Source organism: Pyxicephalus adspersus, chromosome 8 (assembly GCF_032062135.1).
Source record: "Pyxicephalus adspersus chromosome 8, UCB_Pads_2.0, whole genome shotgun sequence".
Lineage (NCBI taxonomy): Eukaryota > Metazoa > Chordata > Amphibia > Anura > Pyxicephalidae > Pyxicephalus > Pyxicephalus adspersus.
This window is the reverse complement of record NC_092865.1, coordinates 57,665,862-57,687,246: the sequence shown is the minus strand read 5'-3', so window position 1 is coordinate 57,687,246 and position 21,385 is coordinate 57,665,862. Positions and strand designations below refer to the sequence as shown.

General features: G+C 38.1%; 1 protein-coding gene across 6 annotated transcripts in view; it reads right to left on the bottom strand.

The window, feature by feature from the left end:
* The window catches only part of MAGI1 (membrane associated guanylate kinase, WW and PDZ domain containing 1), a 319,996-nt gene that overhangs the window by 77,682 nt on the left and 220,929 nt on the right, over positions 1-21,385 (bottom strand). For all 6 annotated transcript variants that reach the window (XM_072420801.1, XM_072420803.1, XM_072420802.1 and 3 more), the window contains exons 3-6: positions 18,476-18,595; positions 6,830-7,039; positions 5,329-5,533; positions 123-205 (exon numbers count right to left, since the gene is read on the bottom strand). In XM_072420801.1, the coding sequence (XP_072276902.1) occupies positions 123-205; positions 5,329-5,533; positions 6,830-7,039; positions 18,476-18,595 (618 nt within the window). The remainder of the gene's footprint in view (positions 1-122; positions 206-5,328; positions 5,534-6,829; positions 7,040-18,475; positions 18,596-21,385) is intronic.

The following is a 21,385-nucleotide window of genomic DNA, read 5'->3' as shown; positions in this document are numbered from 1 at the left end:
TTACACGGAATTATAAAGTGCAAATAAACTGAGAAAACAAGGTGTGGACACAGAATGGATGGGTGTAATTCGTCCACATTTACATACATGTACAGAAAATTTACATGTTAAATGCGTCTTACCATCATCTTCACATTCTTCTAAAGGCTTCTGCTGTTTGTTCAGGCACCGTGGATCTAACCAGGATGTAGTTTTAGTGTTGTGGCTGTAAGGACAAAACATAGAAAGTGTTAATTTAGATTCTGCTGTTCACAGGTACATATTATATTCCTTTATATTCTGCTATTCATGTGTATGTCTTACTTTAATTATACTTTTGTATAAATTAGCACATATTATACTTTTTTTTGATTTGTACGTTTTATGTTGTTTTTTTTTATCACTTGCTATTCACTTGCAAATCTTATATTATATCTTGCCGTTCAATTCTACATTCTAGAAATGAGCACATCTTAGATTTTACTTCATGCTGTTCACTGCGCATCTTATAAATCATTTCCTATTATAATATTTATATACTGCTTTTTTAAATCCAATGTTATTTTATATTTTGCTGTTCAATTGTAAATTGTATAAATTAAAACATCTTATGGTATTTTATATTTTGCTCTGTTCACTTGTACGCCTTATAAATTAATACATATTACATTAGTCAATACACCTCCGTACATCAGACTAATAAATATGTTTTCAAGAATTACAAATCCCAACAAAACTTCCAGTTTAAAGTAGAACTAAGCCTAATATTTTATCCGTTCTCTTAAAGAAAGCTTGCGTTAGAAATGTTCAATACATATAATTGTTCCCATGTTCATTCTACAACATGTGCCATGTATGCTACGTTCATAGCATGCCCGGTTCACCAGTGATAATGCGCACAGTTGCCAGTGTTATATCAGTATTCAAGCAATCTATAAAGCCCTCATATGGCTGATGGTATAGTCGATATTGAGTGCTGCACCATAACAACTGAAGATCTAAATAGAGATTAAGGTGTCATCATTTTCAATGAATAGCGTCACTATAAATTGGCTAAATAAATTTTACAGGTACATTAAAAGAAATGTGTGCAGGCTTATATTTCCCTAGAAAGCAGCCACAGCTATAGAAAAGCCTATCATGGTGTGGGTTGTCTCTCTGCAAAGGTCCAGCATGTCTCCTGCCAAGTCAGAGTTCTCCAATTCAACAGGTAGCATTAGCTTTGTCAGTTGCAAAATGATAAATCCGAATCAGCACAAATGGTTACCAGAAATACCAGAAATTTAGAAGATCAGCTTCTGTATTTCATCCGGACAGGTCCCTTTGAATGAAATGAGCCAACATTTAACTGGTTGCTGTGGGTGCTATGAGCCTTTTATATTATGGGTGCCATTTGCACAGTCTTAAAGAATGTGATTAGAATATGTAATATTTATGAAACGCAATGCACGCGTAAAAAAAAATAAAATAATAAAAAATATGTATATAAATTTCACATTTTTAGATACATCTTGGCAAGTCTTTAGCAGTGCAATACCCTTTGCCAATATAACATTTTACACATTGGCCCATGGCAAACCAATGATGCTGGGGATGCTTGAAATTCTACCTCTAGCTCTGTGCAGACACCTGGATACACTCCATAAATGCAGTAGAGTAAAGATCACCATAGCAACAATAGCAGTTGCTATGAGGCCTAAAACCAAGTGAGGCCTGTGGAGACCTGACATTATAAATACTTTTATTAACATGAATATTCAGTTTATTATCAGTTTTTGTAGGCTGGCAAGGTACATTGCCAACCATTTACTGCATTTTGATACCAGCCAACCAAGCCCATGAAGTGGAGGAGGCGAGAAATTAATTGGTGCCCACTGAGCTATGAAATACATGGCAGACGGTGACTACGAGGATGAGATTGCACACGTGGAGCGAAGCTGTGGGCAGTTGTTGTGTTTTGTGACCTGTACACACACAGTGTGCGGTGTATCCATGTATCGTCATGGTTACAAGGAACTGACATTTTCCAAAATTGCTAAAAAAGATTCAGATAACAGCTAACTGTATAGTGGAATGGAAAGGTCATTACGTTAAAATGCTGAATGGCTTATACAGCAATATTTCAGTGTTTTTCAACCTTTTTTAAACCACAGCATATTTTTTACATTTAAAAAATCCTGTGGCACACCAAAAATGTTACAAAATGACACTCTGTAGCTAATTCTCTTGTCTCTACGAATAAACAGGGAAGTTAGGCTACCTACTGCCACCCACTGACATGCAAGAGTATTACATTACTCTGCCAATCACTACAGCACAAATACTTGACAATGTTAATTGGATAATTTCCCACAGTACACCTAAAGATCTCTCACGGCACACTAGTGTGCCCCGACACAGTGGTTGAATATCACTGCAATAGTTTATTATTTTTCTCAGTAAAAGCAGACGTTTTCTTGAACAGCTTTTTCTCTTGTACACAAAGGGAAATTTCTATAATTGAATATAGCATGGAATATACTAAGTATTAGCTGTCCTGATTATATAAGAAAATTACATCTCCCCATAGGACCATATAATTGGGCGCCGTTTATATAAATGAAAAAGAAAATGCAATGCCTATACCCACACACTGCTAAATCTAGGCAGCCTAAAATGAACTTTATTGTTCAAGCAACACTGTGAACACTTTATCCATACCTTACTCTTTCACCCCCTGCTAAAACTTAATTATAAAGCCTATGATTAACCCCCAGCAGGGGGGGGGAAACCCGTTTGAGGGGGCGATACATGTCAGAGGGAGGTCTGTTTAGAGTGTCTTTAATGCTAATTGAACAATAAAGTTGATTTTACCCTATTTGGATCTGAGCGGCATTACCTTTTTTTATGATGCAAGTGAGCTTTTGGAGTGACATAACCTGGGGGAGGCAAGGATCTGTTAGCAGTATTGTGGTACATGTGATTTCAGAAATGCAGTACGCGTAAAGATATACTGCCTGGCCAAAAAAAGTCTCCTAGCCTGTGAGGGCTGTGGTATGATCAGGGATGCCTGTGGTGGCCGTGGTATGATCTGGGGAGCCTGCGGTGGCCATGGAATGCATTGGGGAGCCTGCGGTGGCCATGGAATGATCTGGGCTGATTCAGTTGTTCAGGTCTACGTTTATCAATGTTATGTGCCCAAAAAATGTGGTCAGCTGACTACCTAAATATACTGAATCACAAGGTTTGTCTATCAATAGAATTTTTCTTTCCTGATGGCACGGACAATGCCAGGATTTAAGGGTTCGATTCAGGCTTGAAGAGTGAAAGTGGGGTTCAGGGAGCATGAGCCATCATTTACAAACATGGATTGGACACATTAACCCTAATGAGGATCCTTGGGATGTCCTGGAGAAGACTATATGCAGTGTTCTGATTACCCTATCATCAATACTAACAATTAATTCAACACTGTATGGAAATAAATCCTGTGACATTGCATAATTTTATTGGAACAATACCACAGTGAATGCATGCCATATTCAAAGCTAAACATGGTCCAATAACATGGTCCAATAAAACATTAGAGTGTGACCTTTTTGTTGGCCACAAATAAAGGGGGTTATTTCTAAAAAAAATATATCTGTAAAATGTAAACATTTTTAAAAAAAAGTGAGACTATATTCCTTGAAATGGAGAATCTGATTGGCTGCCTAGCAGCTTCCTTTCCCTTTCATGAAGCTCAGGAATATATTACTATTTCCTTCGGGGGTCGGTTTGCAAAGTCTACATGCACTTCACCAAAACTGCAGATAGGGGGCCCCGGTTATCACAAATCTCTAATCAAACACAACATCCTCCTGTTATATCCTCTCCCGCCCCACAGAAAAGCAGTTGTTAAGGGATTTGCTCAGCTTCTTGCTTCACCAAGCACCATGTGAACTGCGTAGAGGCCTGGTTTGTTCTGTGCAAGGAATTAATATTGCCTTCCGAGACAGTGATGTGTTTGAATAAATAACCTTCAGTTTATCCGCTTATTTTTTTTTTCTCTTGCCGCAATTTTTCAAATTTTTTTCCTGAGTAATGCAATCATTGTTTGAGGAAAAAACCATGCAAATTGAAAGCGTAACCAGTCAACAAATCACACGTTGAAATATTAACACTGGAGGCTTTCAAGAGGATTTAAAATGCATGACGGCCAGAAGGGAGCAGTAATACATAGCAGAGTTGTACAACAGTCAAGTGCTCATTAGAAAGCAACTATCATTTGTTTTAAGGGGGAAGACGGTCTCGGTCCGAAGCTACAGATTCAGCGATGAATAATGGATTTGCATAAACAGGGTCGGATTTGCATTTGAGTGCAATTTCTGGTGTGATTTTTGGGTAAAGCATTTAAAGTGGCTTTTGAGATATTTTTCTGTATCTAAATCCAAGAACTTAGATGTAATATATTGCAGCTTACCAGTCCTTGGATTGGTTAGTTTGCTTTATTCAAGTTTTTCCACCTGCTGATTCTGCCAGTAACAAACCAAGGGTGACAACAAATACTCACTGTATTGTATCCATGAACAGTGTTGTCACACTAGGACAGAAGATTTGTTGACACTATTGAACACCTCCTTCTCCAATCTTCTTCATAACATAGGGGTTAGCAGGTGGGTTATTTATTGCAGAAGGGACAGGCAATTCAGGGAAAAGAAGCAGAATTTGGGTACTGCTTTCCTCCCTAGTAGAATATATCTGCGTTTTTTTTACCCCCCCCATTTATCTTCCAGGAGAAGAGAACTGCTTAGTATGATGCATGTAACAACGATGGTGCTTGGCGTAGCTTTGGGCTTACCCAGGGCTGTCATTCTTCCAGAGACACAATGGAGTGGTGGTGTGGGGTGGGGAAGTAATGATGAGTAAGTGCAGCTGGGAATGGGGACCTTAAAGTGACCTTTATGGGTTCAATGAGAAAATCCTGGATTAGCAATACTGCCTCTGCTAATCTCCGTCTGAAAAGGCTCAGGTCTTGGAAAAATGCTGATCCTATGACTTGGAAGTCAGTACTCCTGATCTGCATGTTTGTTTAGTTGATGACTTAGAAATAACTGAATCAGCAGGACAGCCAAGCACATAGCATTTGTAGGAGAAACAGCAATGGCAGCCTCCTATGTTTCTGGATTCAAGGTTTTCCTTAACCTCACGTGTCCTTTAGTCCATCTATGGCCTTCTTTAACCCAACGAGCTACTCGAAAAACTAATATAAAACGTCCTATGAATTATATAAGTATAATTAAAGAAGAACATTTTGGTAATTTGGTAAAACATGATTGGTAGACCTTCTACTCCTATATTTCATGTTCATAAGGTATGTATAGCACTTACTCTATAAAATAGACTTCTCCATTCTCTGTGTAGGCCATCTCCCAGTTTTCAGGCAGAGGTCCAAGGCTGTCCTCGTCAGCAGGAGGTAGGTATTGAGGCAACTTCTGAGAAGCTTCCGTGATGGGAAAACTAGGAAGGATCCGAACCAGTGGTGCGGGGGCCTCTAGGGTAGTGTTGCTCGTGTTTTCGTCTTGTTCACTAGAGTCTGCGGCCATATAAAAAGCAAAAGATGATGGGACTAAACTGACAAGGAAAAAACAACAACACTAAAGACACCAAGTCATAGCAAAATGTTTAACCAATGTTTAATTTAGACCTTTCCCTCCGTTATTTTAATTTCATCCCAATGCAACATGATCCATCAACAGGTAATTCATGACAGTTTTCGGCTACTATACAATGCAAGATTTAGCAGTAGGTGTCACTGCAACTGATATCTGCCATTGCCCTCTCAAATAAACCTGGGGTGTATGTAAAAGAGGGGGCTACTCACATAGATGATATTTGTCCCATAAAACAAATAGGGAATTGATTGAGGAATGACCGTATGACTTTAGACGTCTGCAAGCTCACTTGGTTGCCAGAAAGTCTGCTCACCGAGTGTGTATTAAGTCTAACAGGATTTACAGCATTCCTTTTAGACAAATGCAACACTTGTATATATTGGCGCTAGAAACATTTACCAGCTCTGTATCCGACAAATCTTACTTTTCCGGGAGAAAACAAGTCACAGGTACACACTTTTCAAATTAACTACATTTAGAAATATGTAACAATTAAATGTTAAATCCAAAATGAATACTTTGCTCATAGGTAGAGTCTGGTGGGCTGGGCCAACCGCTGGTCTCTTATGTGTATTAGATATACCAAGAGCAAGATCAACCAGTAACACTCTTATCTGGTTTCTGTCCACCTTGGAGGAATTTTAGGTGTTTCTTTTAAGCCTGGTGTGTTGCAGCCCCTCCTTTTACATTTTCTTTACCATTACATTCATAAAAATATATAGCAGGTAGAATAGTAGCCCATTGGAAATGCCACAGCAGGTGCATGAACCTGGGAGCTCAGTGCAGAGATCCCACCAATAGAAGGCCCTCTTGGGTCATTTGCAATGCAAATTACAACAAAGGGAAAACCAAATATGAACTTTTTTTTCTACTACAGCACGTAGTTGTTACGTAGCATGTTATGATGGTGTGCTGCAGTCCAGATTGCTACATTTGGATCTATTGTAGCTGAGCATGGGCGCCATTCTAAATAAATGACATTGCAACACATTCTAGAAAATGCTGTGCATTAACATGCGAGTGGAGTTGTGAGCAGTAAAATACATGTTTTTACTGTGAGTTAACGCAACACAATGGGGTGACGCCAACCTCAGGAGGTGGTCAGGTGGTCTAACCCTCGAGTGTCTCGAAACTTAAATATAAAAAGTAGTCAACGTGATTTATATACAGTAAAACCATTATTTTATTGTCTTGAAAAATAGAAATAAATGATGTACCTGTAAAACTATTGTTCATTTCAGGAGCCTCATCGTCATAATCATCGTTCTCTGTATGCACTATGCCAGCATTTTGCATATCATTGTAAGACTTTGTCCTTTTGGGGGTCGACTGCTTAGAGCCGGAGAGGGGATTTTGCAATGCATCACCGGAAGTCACTTTCCCATTGATGGGCTGGAGCGGAGGCTTCGGTGTCCCATAATAATTACCTAGCCAAAAAGAAACACATAGGCATATTTAACAAAAAAAATTGTAAATGATTCTCAAATTCCAGCCCCTTCCTTCCCTTCTGGTAGATCTTTTCTTCCCGCCACTTCCACAGTACAGAGGAAAAATCTATTAGGTTTCTAAACATGCACCAAGCAGAAAATAAAATAGAGTTTCTTTGTTTCCTCTGGGTTACTCAAGAATGCGCGTATTGGGAGAATTGAGGAGTGCATTGTTGAAGTTCATTCATTACACAGATTTAAGACAAAAGGCAGCTTGGTTGAATAGCAAAACTTCATCTCCCCGCATTTGAATTTCAATTAGCCGGGTTTCGTCCAAGGGTGCTTTTGTACAATGTGATGTCAGGTTTAGAGTGTACCCAGCAGAAAATATAAAATTCATTACCTCTTTCACCCTGAGAACCGAAAGAAAGGAAGGAATGACCCACATAATCCAGCTGGACTCATTTTGGTTTTCACAAAATTTTTTTTTTTTTTTTTTTTTTTTACAAACTTAAGAAAAAAGGTTTGTAGACCTAGGATAATTACTAAAGGCAAAAAAGAAGGCAGCTGCTGGGTTTATGACTTCTTTTCTTAAACATCTATAACCACTTGAGAACATTTTAATACAATTTTCATACAAAAACTTCATCACAAAAGCTACAGGATCGGGTAATAATGATGAATTTTAGTACCCCTAAATTACATTCCTATTAAGTTCGGATGTAAAAAGCAGACCTATACTTGAATGTTAACTTAGAGATATGCAAACAGACTTACTGGGATGAATAAATAGTGATAAAATGCTTAAATATTTGCTTTTTCCTTGAGAAAATATTTGACTAAGCTCTATCTCAGGTGACCAATACTTTGGACATTTAGTTATATCATTTCTGCTGAAGGGGAGGATGGGAGTTTTAAACAACTGATCTCCTTCAGCAGTGATTAGTTCACACCTCCCATTTTTTCATGTCCACAGCATACTTTAAGTGTGAATAGATTTGCAGTCCATGATAAAAACTGGTATGGCTAATCAGGATGAATCCCACCAATATCAAACACGTGGCATAAAACCTTAATTTATTAAATTTTTTTAGCTTGATGTGGAAGCTAGACTTTTTTGAGTTTATAATTAGCAATGGTGTGTCGAAGAAATTTACTCAAATAAAAACAAAATAAAAAAACAGCAGTAAAAAAATTGACCTAAAGATCATCTAAACTCTTTGTGCTTAGCATTGAAATGGACTAAAATCAAAGCTTTTTCATAAAGGCTCTGATTTCTAGGCCTTTCCTCCAATGCAATTTCAATAAAAACAAATATGCAGGGTTGACATTGATCGATTTATTTAACAATGATTACGGTATATGACTGCTGCACCATAAATATTACTGCTGCTTCAGCTTCAGTGCCAGGACAATTTCATTTTCTTACACCAGAGAGCAATGTTAAAGTCTACCAGGGCCTTAATCTGGCCATAAAATACTCTGCTCACCCGGAGTACCTAGCCACCTCTAATAGATTCTGAGATTATGATTGACCATGTGCTTCCCTAAATCATGGCACTGCCTTTACAATACTCAGCCATGTTGTAGTCCATAAGCACAGGGGTGGACCACATGACCACATCTAAGAGATCTAGATATTTCACACCGAAATCATATGCATCTGAACCAAATGGATGACTCTTCCTCTCTCTCAATCTGATCATGACAAATTTGTTGGATTTTCCTGAGCTAATGATGGCGCCCAGGCCATATAGAGGTGAAGTGATTCCACATATAGGAGAGAAAGAAAGAAATTTGTGCAGTGTTCTCCCACGCCCCTTTTAGTTGGGCGCACCACCCGGTACTTTTCAGTAACCACCTGGCTGTTTTTATGTGGCTACTGAACAGTTGGGTCACAATACAGGGGATGCCACCCACCTACAATTTCTTCCCACCCAGCTCAAAAAAATTTGGGTTGAGCACTGAGGTGGATCCACACTTGATAATGATAGCAAGGATATGTGGAGAAGAGTGTAATCTCTCTGACAAGGTAACACGGATACTGACAAGTGCCTCACAGGGTGCACTTCTTATGGGATCAACATAGAACAATAGAGGAATAGTGTATTGATCCTAAGATTCCATTCCCTATTTATCATCATCAAAGCCCTGATGAAGCATACTGAAGACCCGGAAACATGATGGCTTGCATACAATCCGTATGTAACTATGTACTCTTTTTTTTTTTCTATTATTCTACAAGAAGGGGTTGTTAGAAGTTGCAAAATTGTGCTGTGACACAGAACTAGCATTACCCACAATCAATGCCAGGATTATGGAAGTACTATCAAGCTCAGTCAGATATTCTTTTTCTGTACAAGAATTGTCACATTTCTATGCTTATTTGCGAACATTATGAGCAGAATTTAAAATAAATCAATAAAAAGTCTTTTTATTTTAGGATCATCAAGCCTTTAAGACACAAGGTCCAATGTCTGTGCCTTTACCTGACAGGCTGTTAAAACATTTTCTACAGACATTAGCAAATTTAATTAATAGCATTTCTAAGAGAAAAAAATTTAAGTTTAACGGCCTTTTAATATTTTTTTGACAGGTAATAAAAACACTGCCGGTTTGATGATTCCAGTCTACCTGACCTTTATACTACATATCATTTTTAATTGTATGAAACTTGTGCAAAGGAATTACATCACATTATGGTAACCGTAGTAACACAGCTCAACATACGTGACAATTCCACCTCTTCACTTCCAGATTTCTTATGATCCATGTTCCAATAGTTGTATTTCCCAAGGGTTTCATTCATTATAGTGTAAGGAAAAAAATGATGTGCCTGTTTCCTGAAATAACCTAATACTTTCCATTACAATTAGCAAATCATTTCCCAATTAGCTATAGGTCACTTGTTTTTAAAACTGGGTTTCGGTAGAGAAACAGTGGGGCATCTTCAACTTTATTCCAAGGAAGAATTGTATCTTCAACTATTTTACATGAGGATAAAGCTGGTGAATCAACAAAGCAACCATTTTCCAACAAATCCTTGCTAAAACTCAAAGGCTTTAGGTCACACCTCCCCGAAGAAGTATAATCCATTCTTTCCAAAAGCTTGCTTGTGGTCCTTTTCTCACTTCTCTACTTTTTCATAAACTGGTTGAAAAGAAGGAATCTACCATCAAGGTTGGACTTTCCTATACAAGCAATATGGTTTTCCATCGATATTGTTGATACCCCAAGAATGGCTACAAATGGCATAGAATGTCACCTAATTTGTAAAGCTCCCATAAAACAATAAGCTCTTTAAATTCATTTTCACTGCAAAAGTGCAGACCTCAGATAAAGATGTTCTCAAGCTGACACTGCTCAGATTATAAATAATTGTACACACACTGGGCCATGCCTTGAATGATAACATGCTATCCTGGAAAAAGTCAGCCATAGTTCTCTAGGGTTTGTTCCAAAAACCTTGCAAGTGCTAGAAGACATATTTACTATATACCTTGGTAGGTGGACAGTAAAGAATTTCATGTGGCCCAACCCCAAGAAATGAGCTTCTATGGAGTGGGGAGATGCAGAACGTTTATGATTTTTTATGAACCATGGATTATCTCTACAGAAGGCTTGCTTTGGACATTTTATGTTTCACATGAAGAGATTTTCCTAACTTTTCTTGCTGTTTATTATCCAATATCAGATATCATGTGGGCAAGATGGAAGATGTATGAAAGAAAGAAGCCTAGATGTACAAATTTATACCCCTTGGCACCCAAGACAACAGGCATGGTCATCACAGTCCAAGCCTTGGCATGAAATCCCCAATGGCCCAGTCTGCACATGTATAGCTGCTTAAAGTGAACCAATAGCTAACATCTAGCAAATTGTTAAAAAATAACCTTCTGCATATGATTCCAAAATGGAAATAGAAGAATCCAATGTAGATATACCTGATCTCCAGAGCTCTACATTGCCATACTGGTGGCATAGTCTTCCACTCCTGCTTCTTATTACTGGATTACCTTCATGGTGTCATCAATGGGAGGGGTGGGAAGGAACAGGAAGAGCTGCCGGTTAAAATGGCGGCTGCTCACAGTGCTGATGAATGGGTGACAAATTGCACTTAAGCAAACGAACAGCTACGGAATGTCTACTGTCAATGCTATATAATTTCCAATTGACTTCCCCTGCACTATTGGAAGGATAAGGTCCCCTATATCTAGGTAATGCTTTCAGGTAAAGAAACCAAGAAAATTAAAATTTTACAAACACATATAAACGCACAAATTCAAAATTTTATTATAAAAAAATGAAACATTTACAGAGTCTTTCCAGCCACTTATGTCCCAGAATGAATCTTTCCAAGCAAGCATTAGCCACGCACAATAGCGGGAGTGGTAATACGGCTTGTATACTGCAGCTGCTCATTGTCAAACGATTGTTCTGCAGAGGAGCGGCACACTGAAGTAGAGAGATCTGTCTGCAGACATGACAAACTTGCAAACGTTCGCTATTCAGAAGCTGCCTTGAGGAAACTCTGGTAACCAGGCAACCAGACCCGAGACCCGAGAGATGGAAGCTGGAGCAGAGATTGATTCAGACAAAAGTGTATCCAGAGAGAGGGGGCTACAGCCTTGCGCCTTATCCTGCAATCAATACAAACTCCCTTATTTGGAAAGAAATCAAATTCACTCTATTTTTGGATTGGCCGGGAAAACCAACCGCAGAGATATATTTTTAATATAAGGCTCCAAATGCGCCTTCTGCAAGGCTATACGCAATTGTCTGTGGAAAACACTGAGGGTAATTATCGATTTAAAGGGTTTGTTGGCTCAGAATAGATATTAAAATTGTGGCGAGAATGTGGTAGGCTAAATCTCTAATTGGTTTCTTACAGCTTGTTGGATAAGTATACATAAATTTCTTTTTTTTGATTTAGGCTTTTAAATGCAACGCTGAAGGACATTTGCAAAGAATTGGAGAACAGTTGTTTTGGTAGCCCTCTAAGAACCCTTCATGCTAAAAAACTGATCTTGTGGGCCTAGTATGGGATTTGTGTTTTCAAGTCATGTGCATGCATGCTAATGCGAGACCCCGATATGCCCTACACCTGAAAATGGATGGCACCATATTTGTCCATAGTCTGATCAACCACCTCTGGAATTCTTAGAGATGGCACAATCATTGAAATCCATACATCAGCCCCAATGGAGCCTCACATTTGATACAAAAATTACAATGTTGCAGTTCGATCGCTGGGAAAAGGAAACGGAGGAAATGCTTCTTCCGGCCTGCAGAAGATTAAGCCTCATCCCCGCCTAGTAAATGGACTGGAGTTCAAGGACAGCTTTTAATAAAGGTTTTGTTAAAAATGAATAAATTAAAACACAAAATGTCAGGAATTTTTTCATGCAGACATGTAAAGCTTCTGAAAATACCACTGTAATGGGTCTACTGATTCGAACTTTAACTAGCATTTAACAAGCCTTGACAGGCATTTAAAAAGCTCTGAATGTCTACCGAGCTGATCTGTGCCTACATTGTCAAGACAGAGAATTGCCATTGTAGACTTGCTTTAGAAAATTCAGGTTTAAGAGCAGTCAGCCCTATCATTCCTTCACTGCTCAGGTATATGCCTATGGGGTGCTCAGATACTTGCAGGGTTGTTATGGGTCATAAATAGGGAAGCATGGATAAACACGAAAGCCAGAAAGTCTGCAGCTACAAAGAAACTTCCTCAATGAAGATTTTGAGGAGGGGTGGAACCATCTTAAGAACACATCAACCTGAATCTTCTATAGCTCAGATTAACAGCTGTTTACGAAATTAAGATGCTGGTGTCCACAGGGGTTTAGCAAGTAGGCCAGTCTGCATCAGATAATGAATAGCAGGATGACGAATGGAGCCACCCAGTAGGAGGCTGTGCCCACTGAGTCTTTGCAAGAGACTGAAGGGGCATAGAAAATTTGGCCATTAATGGTTTCATAACAAAGTCTCACAGCTCCCACCATTCCAGAAACTTTCCAATGGCTTTCTTTACAATCACAAAACATTTTTCGGCCCATCAGTCACAGTGGTTTTCATTTTTCTTGAAAGTAGGGGAAAAAAAAGCTTACTCTTAATATTAGAGATAATATAAGAGACCGATGAAGCTGGAACTGCTGTATCTTCTACACCCATAGAGAAAATTTAGGGATTCTGCACCCTGCTTGTGATACAGGACAATAATTCACAAATACATCTACTGAAGCCACCCTTAGAATTCTATATTTATAAATGTATTCTATATTGGGGATAAAGAAAGGAGATCGAGGGGTACACAGCATGGGTTCCAGGAGGGTTTTTCGAAGTGTATCACAATCCAAGAACAAACATTTGTTATAGTGAAGCCTAGCAGCTTTTTTATGTGGTGGTTGAGGCTTTAGGATTGGGGCTACCTTGGTTTTAAGATTCATTGGGCCCACCAAGAATAGTGTTTTCACCATATTGCACAAGTATAACCCCGGTATGCGTATGAGCATAGGAAAAAGCTGACAAACTGCATAGGGACAAAGCAGGGTCAGTTAGGTTCTTTAGACAAACATTTTTTTGGCTTGTATTTTATTTGGTGATTGACTTGATGTCAGTGTTTACTTTTAGCTGCTGTTCTATCCATAGCAACCATATATTTTGCAGCACAAATAATAGACTTTACACACAATTGTGGAGTTCCTCCTAAAATTCTTACCAAACCCTTATCCAGCCTTGGTGGCTGGAAAAAAAGAGGCCTGTGAGCATTCAACCCCCTCCCCTCCTTAGCTCATGTCTTTGAACATTGTTGGGAGTTTCTTGAAAAACCTCCTTGCTCAATATTGAGGAACAAGGGACTTTTTTTTTGCCCCAAGAAGTATGCGGAGGTTTGTTGGGGGTGCGACTCATTGTGAAATCTGTAGAACCGACTTTCTGTTATTGCTTCAACTACTGGATTGTCTTTTGTGCAGATAATGCAAAATGTCAATATTTGATGCCTGGACTAATTTACAAATCAGGATTTTGAATACCTGTACAGGAGTACAGAAATGTGAAAACATAATGAGGCAATACCTAGTTTTGCCAAGTCAGGTTTGACCTGTATGACCTCTGTATAGATTAATGTACACTGGGGCCTACACTAGACAAATACACTCCAAGGCCAAAGTCCCATTTTCCTTTTGTACTTCAGCTTTTGCAGACTATTCCCAAATTACCATCACTCCACACCATAAAATACCATTTCTAACTCAGAGGCACAATGTTGGTTTTTAGAGCAAGACAAGCAATGAAGCAGATAGATGATGATCATAATGAAAATCCCCTGGAAAGACCACGATAAAACCCGAGGAGGGCAGCTGATGCCAGGGAAGTGCCGGGGGCTTGCTTCGCCAGATGCGTATCCAACAATAACTCAGTGATAATTCAGCAGCTTGCATTAAAATGCGCTTCCTAATTTCCTGCTCATGCCAAGATGTCCATCACTGAAATTAGAAGTGATGACGGCATGAGGGTAAGGACACAAGCCTCACACTTCTCTGGAAATCACAGCACAGCCTCGAAAAATGTTCACCTCTGTTTTAGGGCAGTCGGCGTTTACATTATGGCAGCCATTTTGTTTACTGAATTTATAGCAAAGAGAATAAAGCTCATTCATTTATTAGAATCCAATGATACCACCGAAGCTGTGAAAGCAATTATGGGTATATATTATTATAAAAAACATAAGTATGATTATTTCCATTATGATTTGCAGGCATTCTCTAGGCATCAAATATGGTTCTGTTGATTTTGAAGGAACCACTTTAAGCTTTTTTTGGACAAATGTTTTACAGCCCCATTCCAGACAACTCATTATGCAGTTCTGCAATCAAATTATTACACTGTTAGACTGAAAATGGTTTAATTAACACGTAAGGAAGCCTTAAGAGGTAGGTTTATCACATTAATTACCCCTTAAGAAGATTCTATATTGGATACTTTTTACTATTTAAAACATAAGGAGCTATTAGGAAACTAGAAAATGATTAGTCATACAAATAGTAGGACCAATAAAAATTAAGCTTTGCTACCTTTAGTTCCACTAGCAGAAAAAAAAACCTGATAAACATTTTTGGGAAAGGCTCAAGATAATAATGCTAATTCAAGTCTATTTGACAACATGAATAGAGAAAGCAAAGCTGATACACACATTTCGTGATATCCACAGGAACCAGGCCACTGCAGGTATCAGACACTTGTAGATGTGTGAATATCTTCTCCTCTTACTGTGCGCTGTGGTTTCTCATGCTAACTCTTACTTCACAGCAGTAAAGACAAGCAAATAGAACAGCCGCATGCAGCAGAAGGAACCGATATTCAACACATTTTGCTCTAATGATAATGTTACAACAACAAAGTGACTACTATGTAAAGCACCAAAAATATTTGTCCAACAATGAAGGATGAATGATCAAGAACTGTTCAGATGCTACAAGATTTAGGGGTATAAAATACTCTTGGGGCCATCTTTTGACTTGTACTGTGGAGCATTTATGTCAATTACCTTCCTTTAATAAAGGGAGACTAGGTGCACCTTCTTACCCCCTGAAATGGACAAAATATGGGTAAATTATGTTTCTTAAGTAATGGTTTCAATCCTTACTTGGTACAAGTATCAACAATAATAATTGTATTTTAACCACCCTATTTACTTTAACAAGGCCACATCCCTATTAATTACATTGCAAATCAAAATCTAAGAGATTTCATCCATAGGTTGCTTTATAGGCCAATCATTACAAATTTCACAATTATTATTATTATATGTCAAATACAAAAACGTAAGCTTTAATAAATATCATTTATTTTTTATAAATATCATTAAAATCAAATACATAAAAGACTTTAAAAACGTGCAAACAAAACACTCTAATAGAAATTCCTGTCCGGGTTACCCAATGGGGAGGGTGCACCCTGTTAGTATTTTGATCTTGATACAAACAGGGTGCACCCTCCCCCTTGGGTAACCCGGATATTATTTAATGATATTTAATAAAGCTTACGGTTTTGTATGTGATATATAACTGTAAAATTTGTAATCATCGGCCTTTAAAGTCCAACTTATGGATGTTTTTTTATTGGATTTTGATTTGCTTGGTACAAGTACCAAATTAACACCAAAAAGCCCATTCACACATTGTGAAAGTCCCAAGTGTTCCAAAGAGTTCTCTCCTGCAATATTTGGTCCCCCACAATTCATTGTCACACAACCAAGTTATCTTTATTTTCATGCAAGATATTACCAGCAACACCTTAGATGGTACCTCCCAAGCAAACTTAGAACTTATTTATATAAATGCTAACTGACTATCTCTTAGGTTGACCATCTACCTTTACTTAACTTCTAGTCAATGGGCCTGATTCATTAAAACTCTCTAAGGCCAGCAAACTTGAAATGGATCTGGACAACGATTAAAAGATTTGGTAAAAAAAAGCCAATGACCTTTAGGAAATTCATTCCAGGTTTGCTGGATCACCAAGTTTCACTGATGAAAGAAAATCTTCTCCAGCCTTGGACAGCTTTAATAAATCAGGCCCACTAGACCTAGGACAAGTTAGTGGATCAAGAACGACAGAGAAAATAAGATATTCTGATACTTTATTAAAGTCAGGGACATTAGGTATAAACTAGAAAGTCAGCATAATAGCCAGGCCACTAGAATTTTCTAAAGGATAGCTCAGTAATTGCACCCTTACATTCAGATTTCATTAAACCTTATTTGTGCTCTTCATAAACTCCTAATATAATGCAATGTCAGAAAATAAAGAACAAAACAATTCAAAGCCTTCAACACACACAAAACAGGAAATTCCATTAGACCCATTGCCAACATATTCCATTAGTTTACTTCTTGCCATATAATCAAGACTACAATCTATTTAAATTGATTCTTGCAATTAGCTTTGGGTTTTCAACGAACCATCTACTTGTTCAATAACCGATTTAAAAATGAATTATGATCAATTTCACCATTTATGTCCAATAGAAATATTGTCTATCCAAATCCATCTCCTCCAAATCCACCATAAAAAGGGAAGATTTAAAATAAGGAAATATCTTTCCTGCATAATAGTTTTTACAGAAATGTTTACAAAAAGATAATGGGAATATCTTTTGGGAGGCGTGCCCTCCATTAGTATCCACACTTCACATCAATAAGGAACATGGTATTATCAAATGCAAAACAAGCCTCCTTTGTGCCATAAGAAGAACCTTTAAAAAAAATTACTAGGAGCAGTGAAAGCATTTTGTGTATTTAGGGTTTGAGAAAATAGTCTATTGTTTTTAATCAGACAGACCCTGATTGGTGGAGTTAAAGTTAGATAACAGGATCTGCAAAATACAGCGGGGAAGCAGAAGCTGTACATGTAATGAGCAAACATGGCTGCACACAATGTACATATCTAATTACAAACCACACAAACAATCAAGTCTTTTTCAACATTTACACCCTGTCAAATGATTTACAATGTGCTCATCATACTTACAAAAAGTTAAAAAGAAGACAAAAGCCTTTGTTTAAACAGTGCTACATGTTAAGCATGGCTGCATTTACACACTTTGCTGTACTTCATTTGGAATAATCCAAATAACAATTGGCATTTTAAATCCTTCTTTGGAGAGGACTCATTGTCTTATGTTGGCTATAATGCAAAATCAAGAAGATTCAAATGCGAAGCATAGAATGATTGACCTGCAGTATTTATGCAACTGATATCTATAAAGTGGATATTATTTTCTTGTTAATATATTGTGGTTTACCGTTGTACTTGAGTTTGCATAATTAATATCATGCCATGTATAATTAATAGGATGCATCTTTAAACACTGAGATTTTTTTATATGCTTGAGAAAGTAACAGTCCAAAACACTGTGCTAACTGTTAAGGAACGGGTTCTTCTCATTCCCTCCCAACCCCCTTAGGAATATAGGGACCTTATTGTGCCAGCTCCACACCTTTTATCACAGGTACAGCTTCAACAGTGGTAAAGGTAGCAAGTGGTCTAATGTATATAAACAATACTGAACAAAGCAAGGTGGTTTATTGGCGTTCTTGGTCCTTAAGCTGCAGGAAGTCGTTTTTAGATTACTGCATCACCTTATATTTATTTATTTTAAATGATAGATTTACCAACAAATGTCTGTAGGTCATCAAACAGAAGGAAACCAAACGTAGATATAAGCCACATTTTGACAATGATGCAGCTTGGTGACTGCTTGCACAGCTCTACCCAACTCTGCTCAGCTAGGTCATCCAAAAATATGTAATATTGGGACCCGTAAGTCTGAATCACATCCCAATCTAACTCATTGCAAATGGCTTATGGTGAATACAACCCTGCTATGCTTTTTACACATATAGGCGTATGCACATACAAAGACCACCTTACCTTCATATGTCCCAACTTCAAGTAGAGTTCCACTCTGTTCAAGAGCCAAAAATTCCTGTACAGTCAGAAACTGGTAGTCCACACCAGGGATCTCCCCTTCTCTAGGTGGACGTGTTGTGCCTAAAGAAAAAAAAATAATAATTCAATCAATTTGCAAAAGTTTGCTGGCATGCAAGTTTTGGTATAAATGAATAAAAAAGCATAGATATAAAAAAAAACATAACTTGGATAGAGCTAAATGAAGAAGATGAAAGAATGAGAGTGGAGAAGAATTACAGCCTCTTCGCATCACAGCTTGGGTTTTAATACATTACACATAGCAAGGGAATGTACTATATATGTGTTAGGCCATTTTGTAAATTGCACCCTCTCATAAACCTACAATAGAATGGGCCTACAAAGGTTTTTTTGACTATAAACAATTATTCTACATTGGTCACCTCCCAGAAGGCCATAAGTATATAAAGTTTGCAAATGTACAAAATTCCATCAAATGCAGCTTTGCTAGACAAGAGGCAGAAAGGTAAAGGACAGGTCTCTTCAAGTACAGGAATTAGAGTAGTCATAATAGCTGGGGTAGTCTTGGCTTGATAATAGTATGGAATCAGGAAACATGGTATATCATGCAGCAAAAAATTGGGCTTGGCACCTTAAAGAGTATGTAAACCCTAAAAACAAATTACTGGAATTTGATCACTTTTGGCTCTGCTAAATATACCATTGGAAGAAATTTGTTAAATCAGTAAATACCGGCTGATTCTGCCAGAAATCTTTTGAGCTGATAACTTCCTGTACACTTAAGAACAAGCATGGGTTTATGGTGATGAGGGAGAGATGAGAGGAGGTTTGTGTTCCTTGTAATGTATCTGAAATGGATAAGGTAGAGCTGACAACACATGATTTGGAACTCAGAAATAGAATAAACTAATATATTGTGTTGTCATGTGAAAGAACAAGGTTTTTCATGAAGGTAGAATTTTTTAATTTTTCCTTATCATAAACTTTATATCATCTTGAAGACTGCAGAGGTGCCATATAACCACTGGAACCAATGTTACCACCATTTTGACAAAAGCAATTATTTCTTAGAAAATGTGTACAGGATACAAACAATTTATCAGCTACTAAATGCAATTTTACAAAATTCACCGTGCCCTCCTAAAAAAAATTGGTCTTTACACGACTAGCCTAAGTTCTGATTGATCAATTTCTTGATTGTACATATATTTGTTCCCTCCTGAATCAATCTCCAGCTGCCAACTCGTCCCTGGCATCGGCTTATCTCAGCTTAATCGGCCAACGTTTTGATGTTTGCTGGTATTGCTGACAATTGTTTTATGTTAGTCTCAATTCACAAAGCTTTAATGCCAGGATGAGGATCTTAAATTTTCAAAAAATAGCTATTTTGTGACCACATCAAAAAAAACCTGAATATTTCAGTAACAAGACAAAAATTAGCAAACCTTATCTTGACGTTAAGGCTTAGAGAATTGAGCCTCAAGCATGGTTAGACAGTTGTGCAACTGCTTTTGAATTGTTTATAGAGTGCTATTATTTGATTATTTCAAGACCCCTACATGCTAAAAACATGGTCAGCATACACAGTCATATGGAGTCAGAGAATGTGGGCTCAGATGAAACAACATCTGTTCTAGGACAGACAACCACAGGGAGGGGACAAAGGCACCAGCTGTCGGCTTCCTGCAACACTCTCCAGTGATATTGCCCTCAGCTAGAGAACACTAGCTTCAACCCCGTGACACACTGCTTGGATATGGTCTTGAGTGCAAGTGATGAGAAATCTAACACCCTTCGACATTTGACAAGGATGATAGTAAGGCTTGTTTGGAAAAAGTCCCATGAAGGTGAAGAACAACAATTAGATTTGTCCTGGCTGCTTGAAGGAAGGTGGAAATTACTGCCCATTTGAAAGCGATTGATAAGAAGCAAACTTCTAATGACAACCACCCAGAATCCTATGTTATTTGAATGTCAATTTGAATCACTGCCACTACCACTATATCTCAGGTCTCTCAGGATCTTCCCTTCTCTCATGATAAGCAGTCAAGCCCAATTTTAATGAAGGTCTAACACTCTTTCAGAGGGTTCTTTTTAATATGCAACAGAAGAATATTTTGAGAATCTGGCTCCATTAGAGTGATCATGAGCCAGGCTACACCAGCTAACTTGCAAACCTTAGCCAGGATACAGAACAGATGTTCAGACTTTCTGGACATCACCAGATGTTTGTTCTAGGTCACTGGCTTGCAAGATAGACAAGCTACAGCTAAAGGTAACTTTCTATTCACAGCTGCCATAATTTGAGGTTTATTTTAGAGGGGTGAAACTTCTCTTTACGTGTCTACACAGATATAAGAAAAGTTGCAGGATCCTGGCAAGCTAAATGACCATTCCCATGTTTGTAGGTGTCTGAATGACCTTGAATGAAGCCTCCTTAGCTTATTTTTCCAGGGAAAAGTTGACTAGAAAGAATAAACCTTTAAAACAATTATTGTTGTCCCTACTATACGGGCACAAACATGCAAATGAGTGCACATTCAGCCACCATAAAGCATTTGTAGGCAGTTCTATGCATGATCATCAGATAGTTGGTCCAGGGCTGGTCCAGCACAAATGGTAATAGTGGGGGTTGCAAGGATTTCATGAGTTATCACTGTAGCACTGCATCTTATCTCTTCTTTCGTCCACATTATCTTATAAAGTATCATGCGCTCATTCTGTTAATAACTGCTCTGAGTCTGAGATAGTATTTAAAGTACCATTAGGAAGAGACAAGAGGAGGGAAGGAGGAGGTGTGAAGTCAACCACCAAACCCTCCCTTATTTTACACAAGCAGACTCCTGAATAGAGTAACAAGCTGGACACAGGCTCAGCAGATGGGCGCATCAA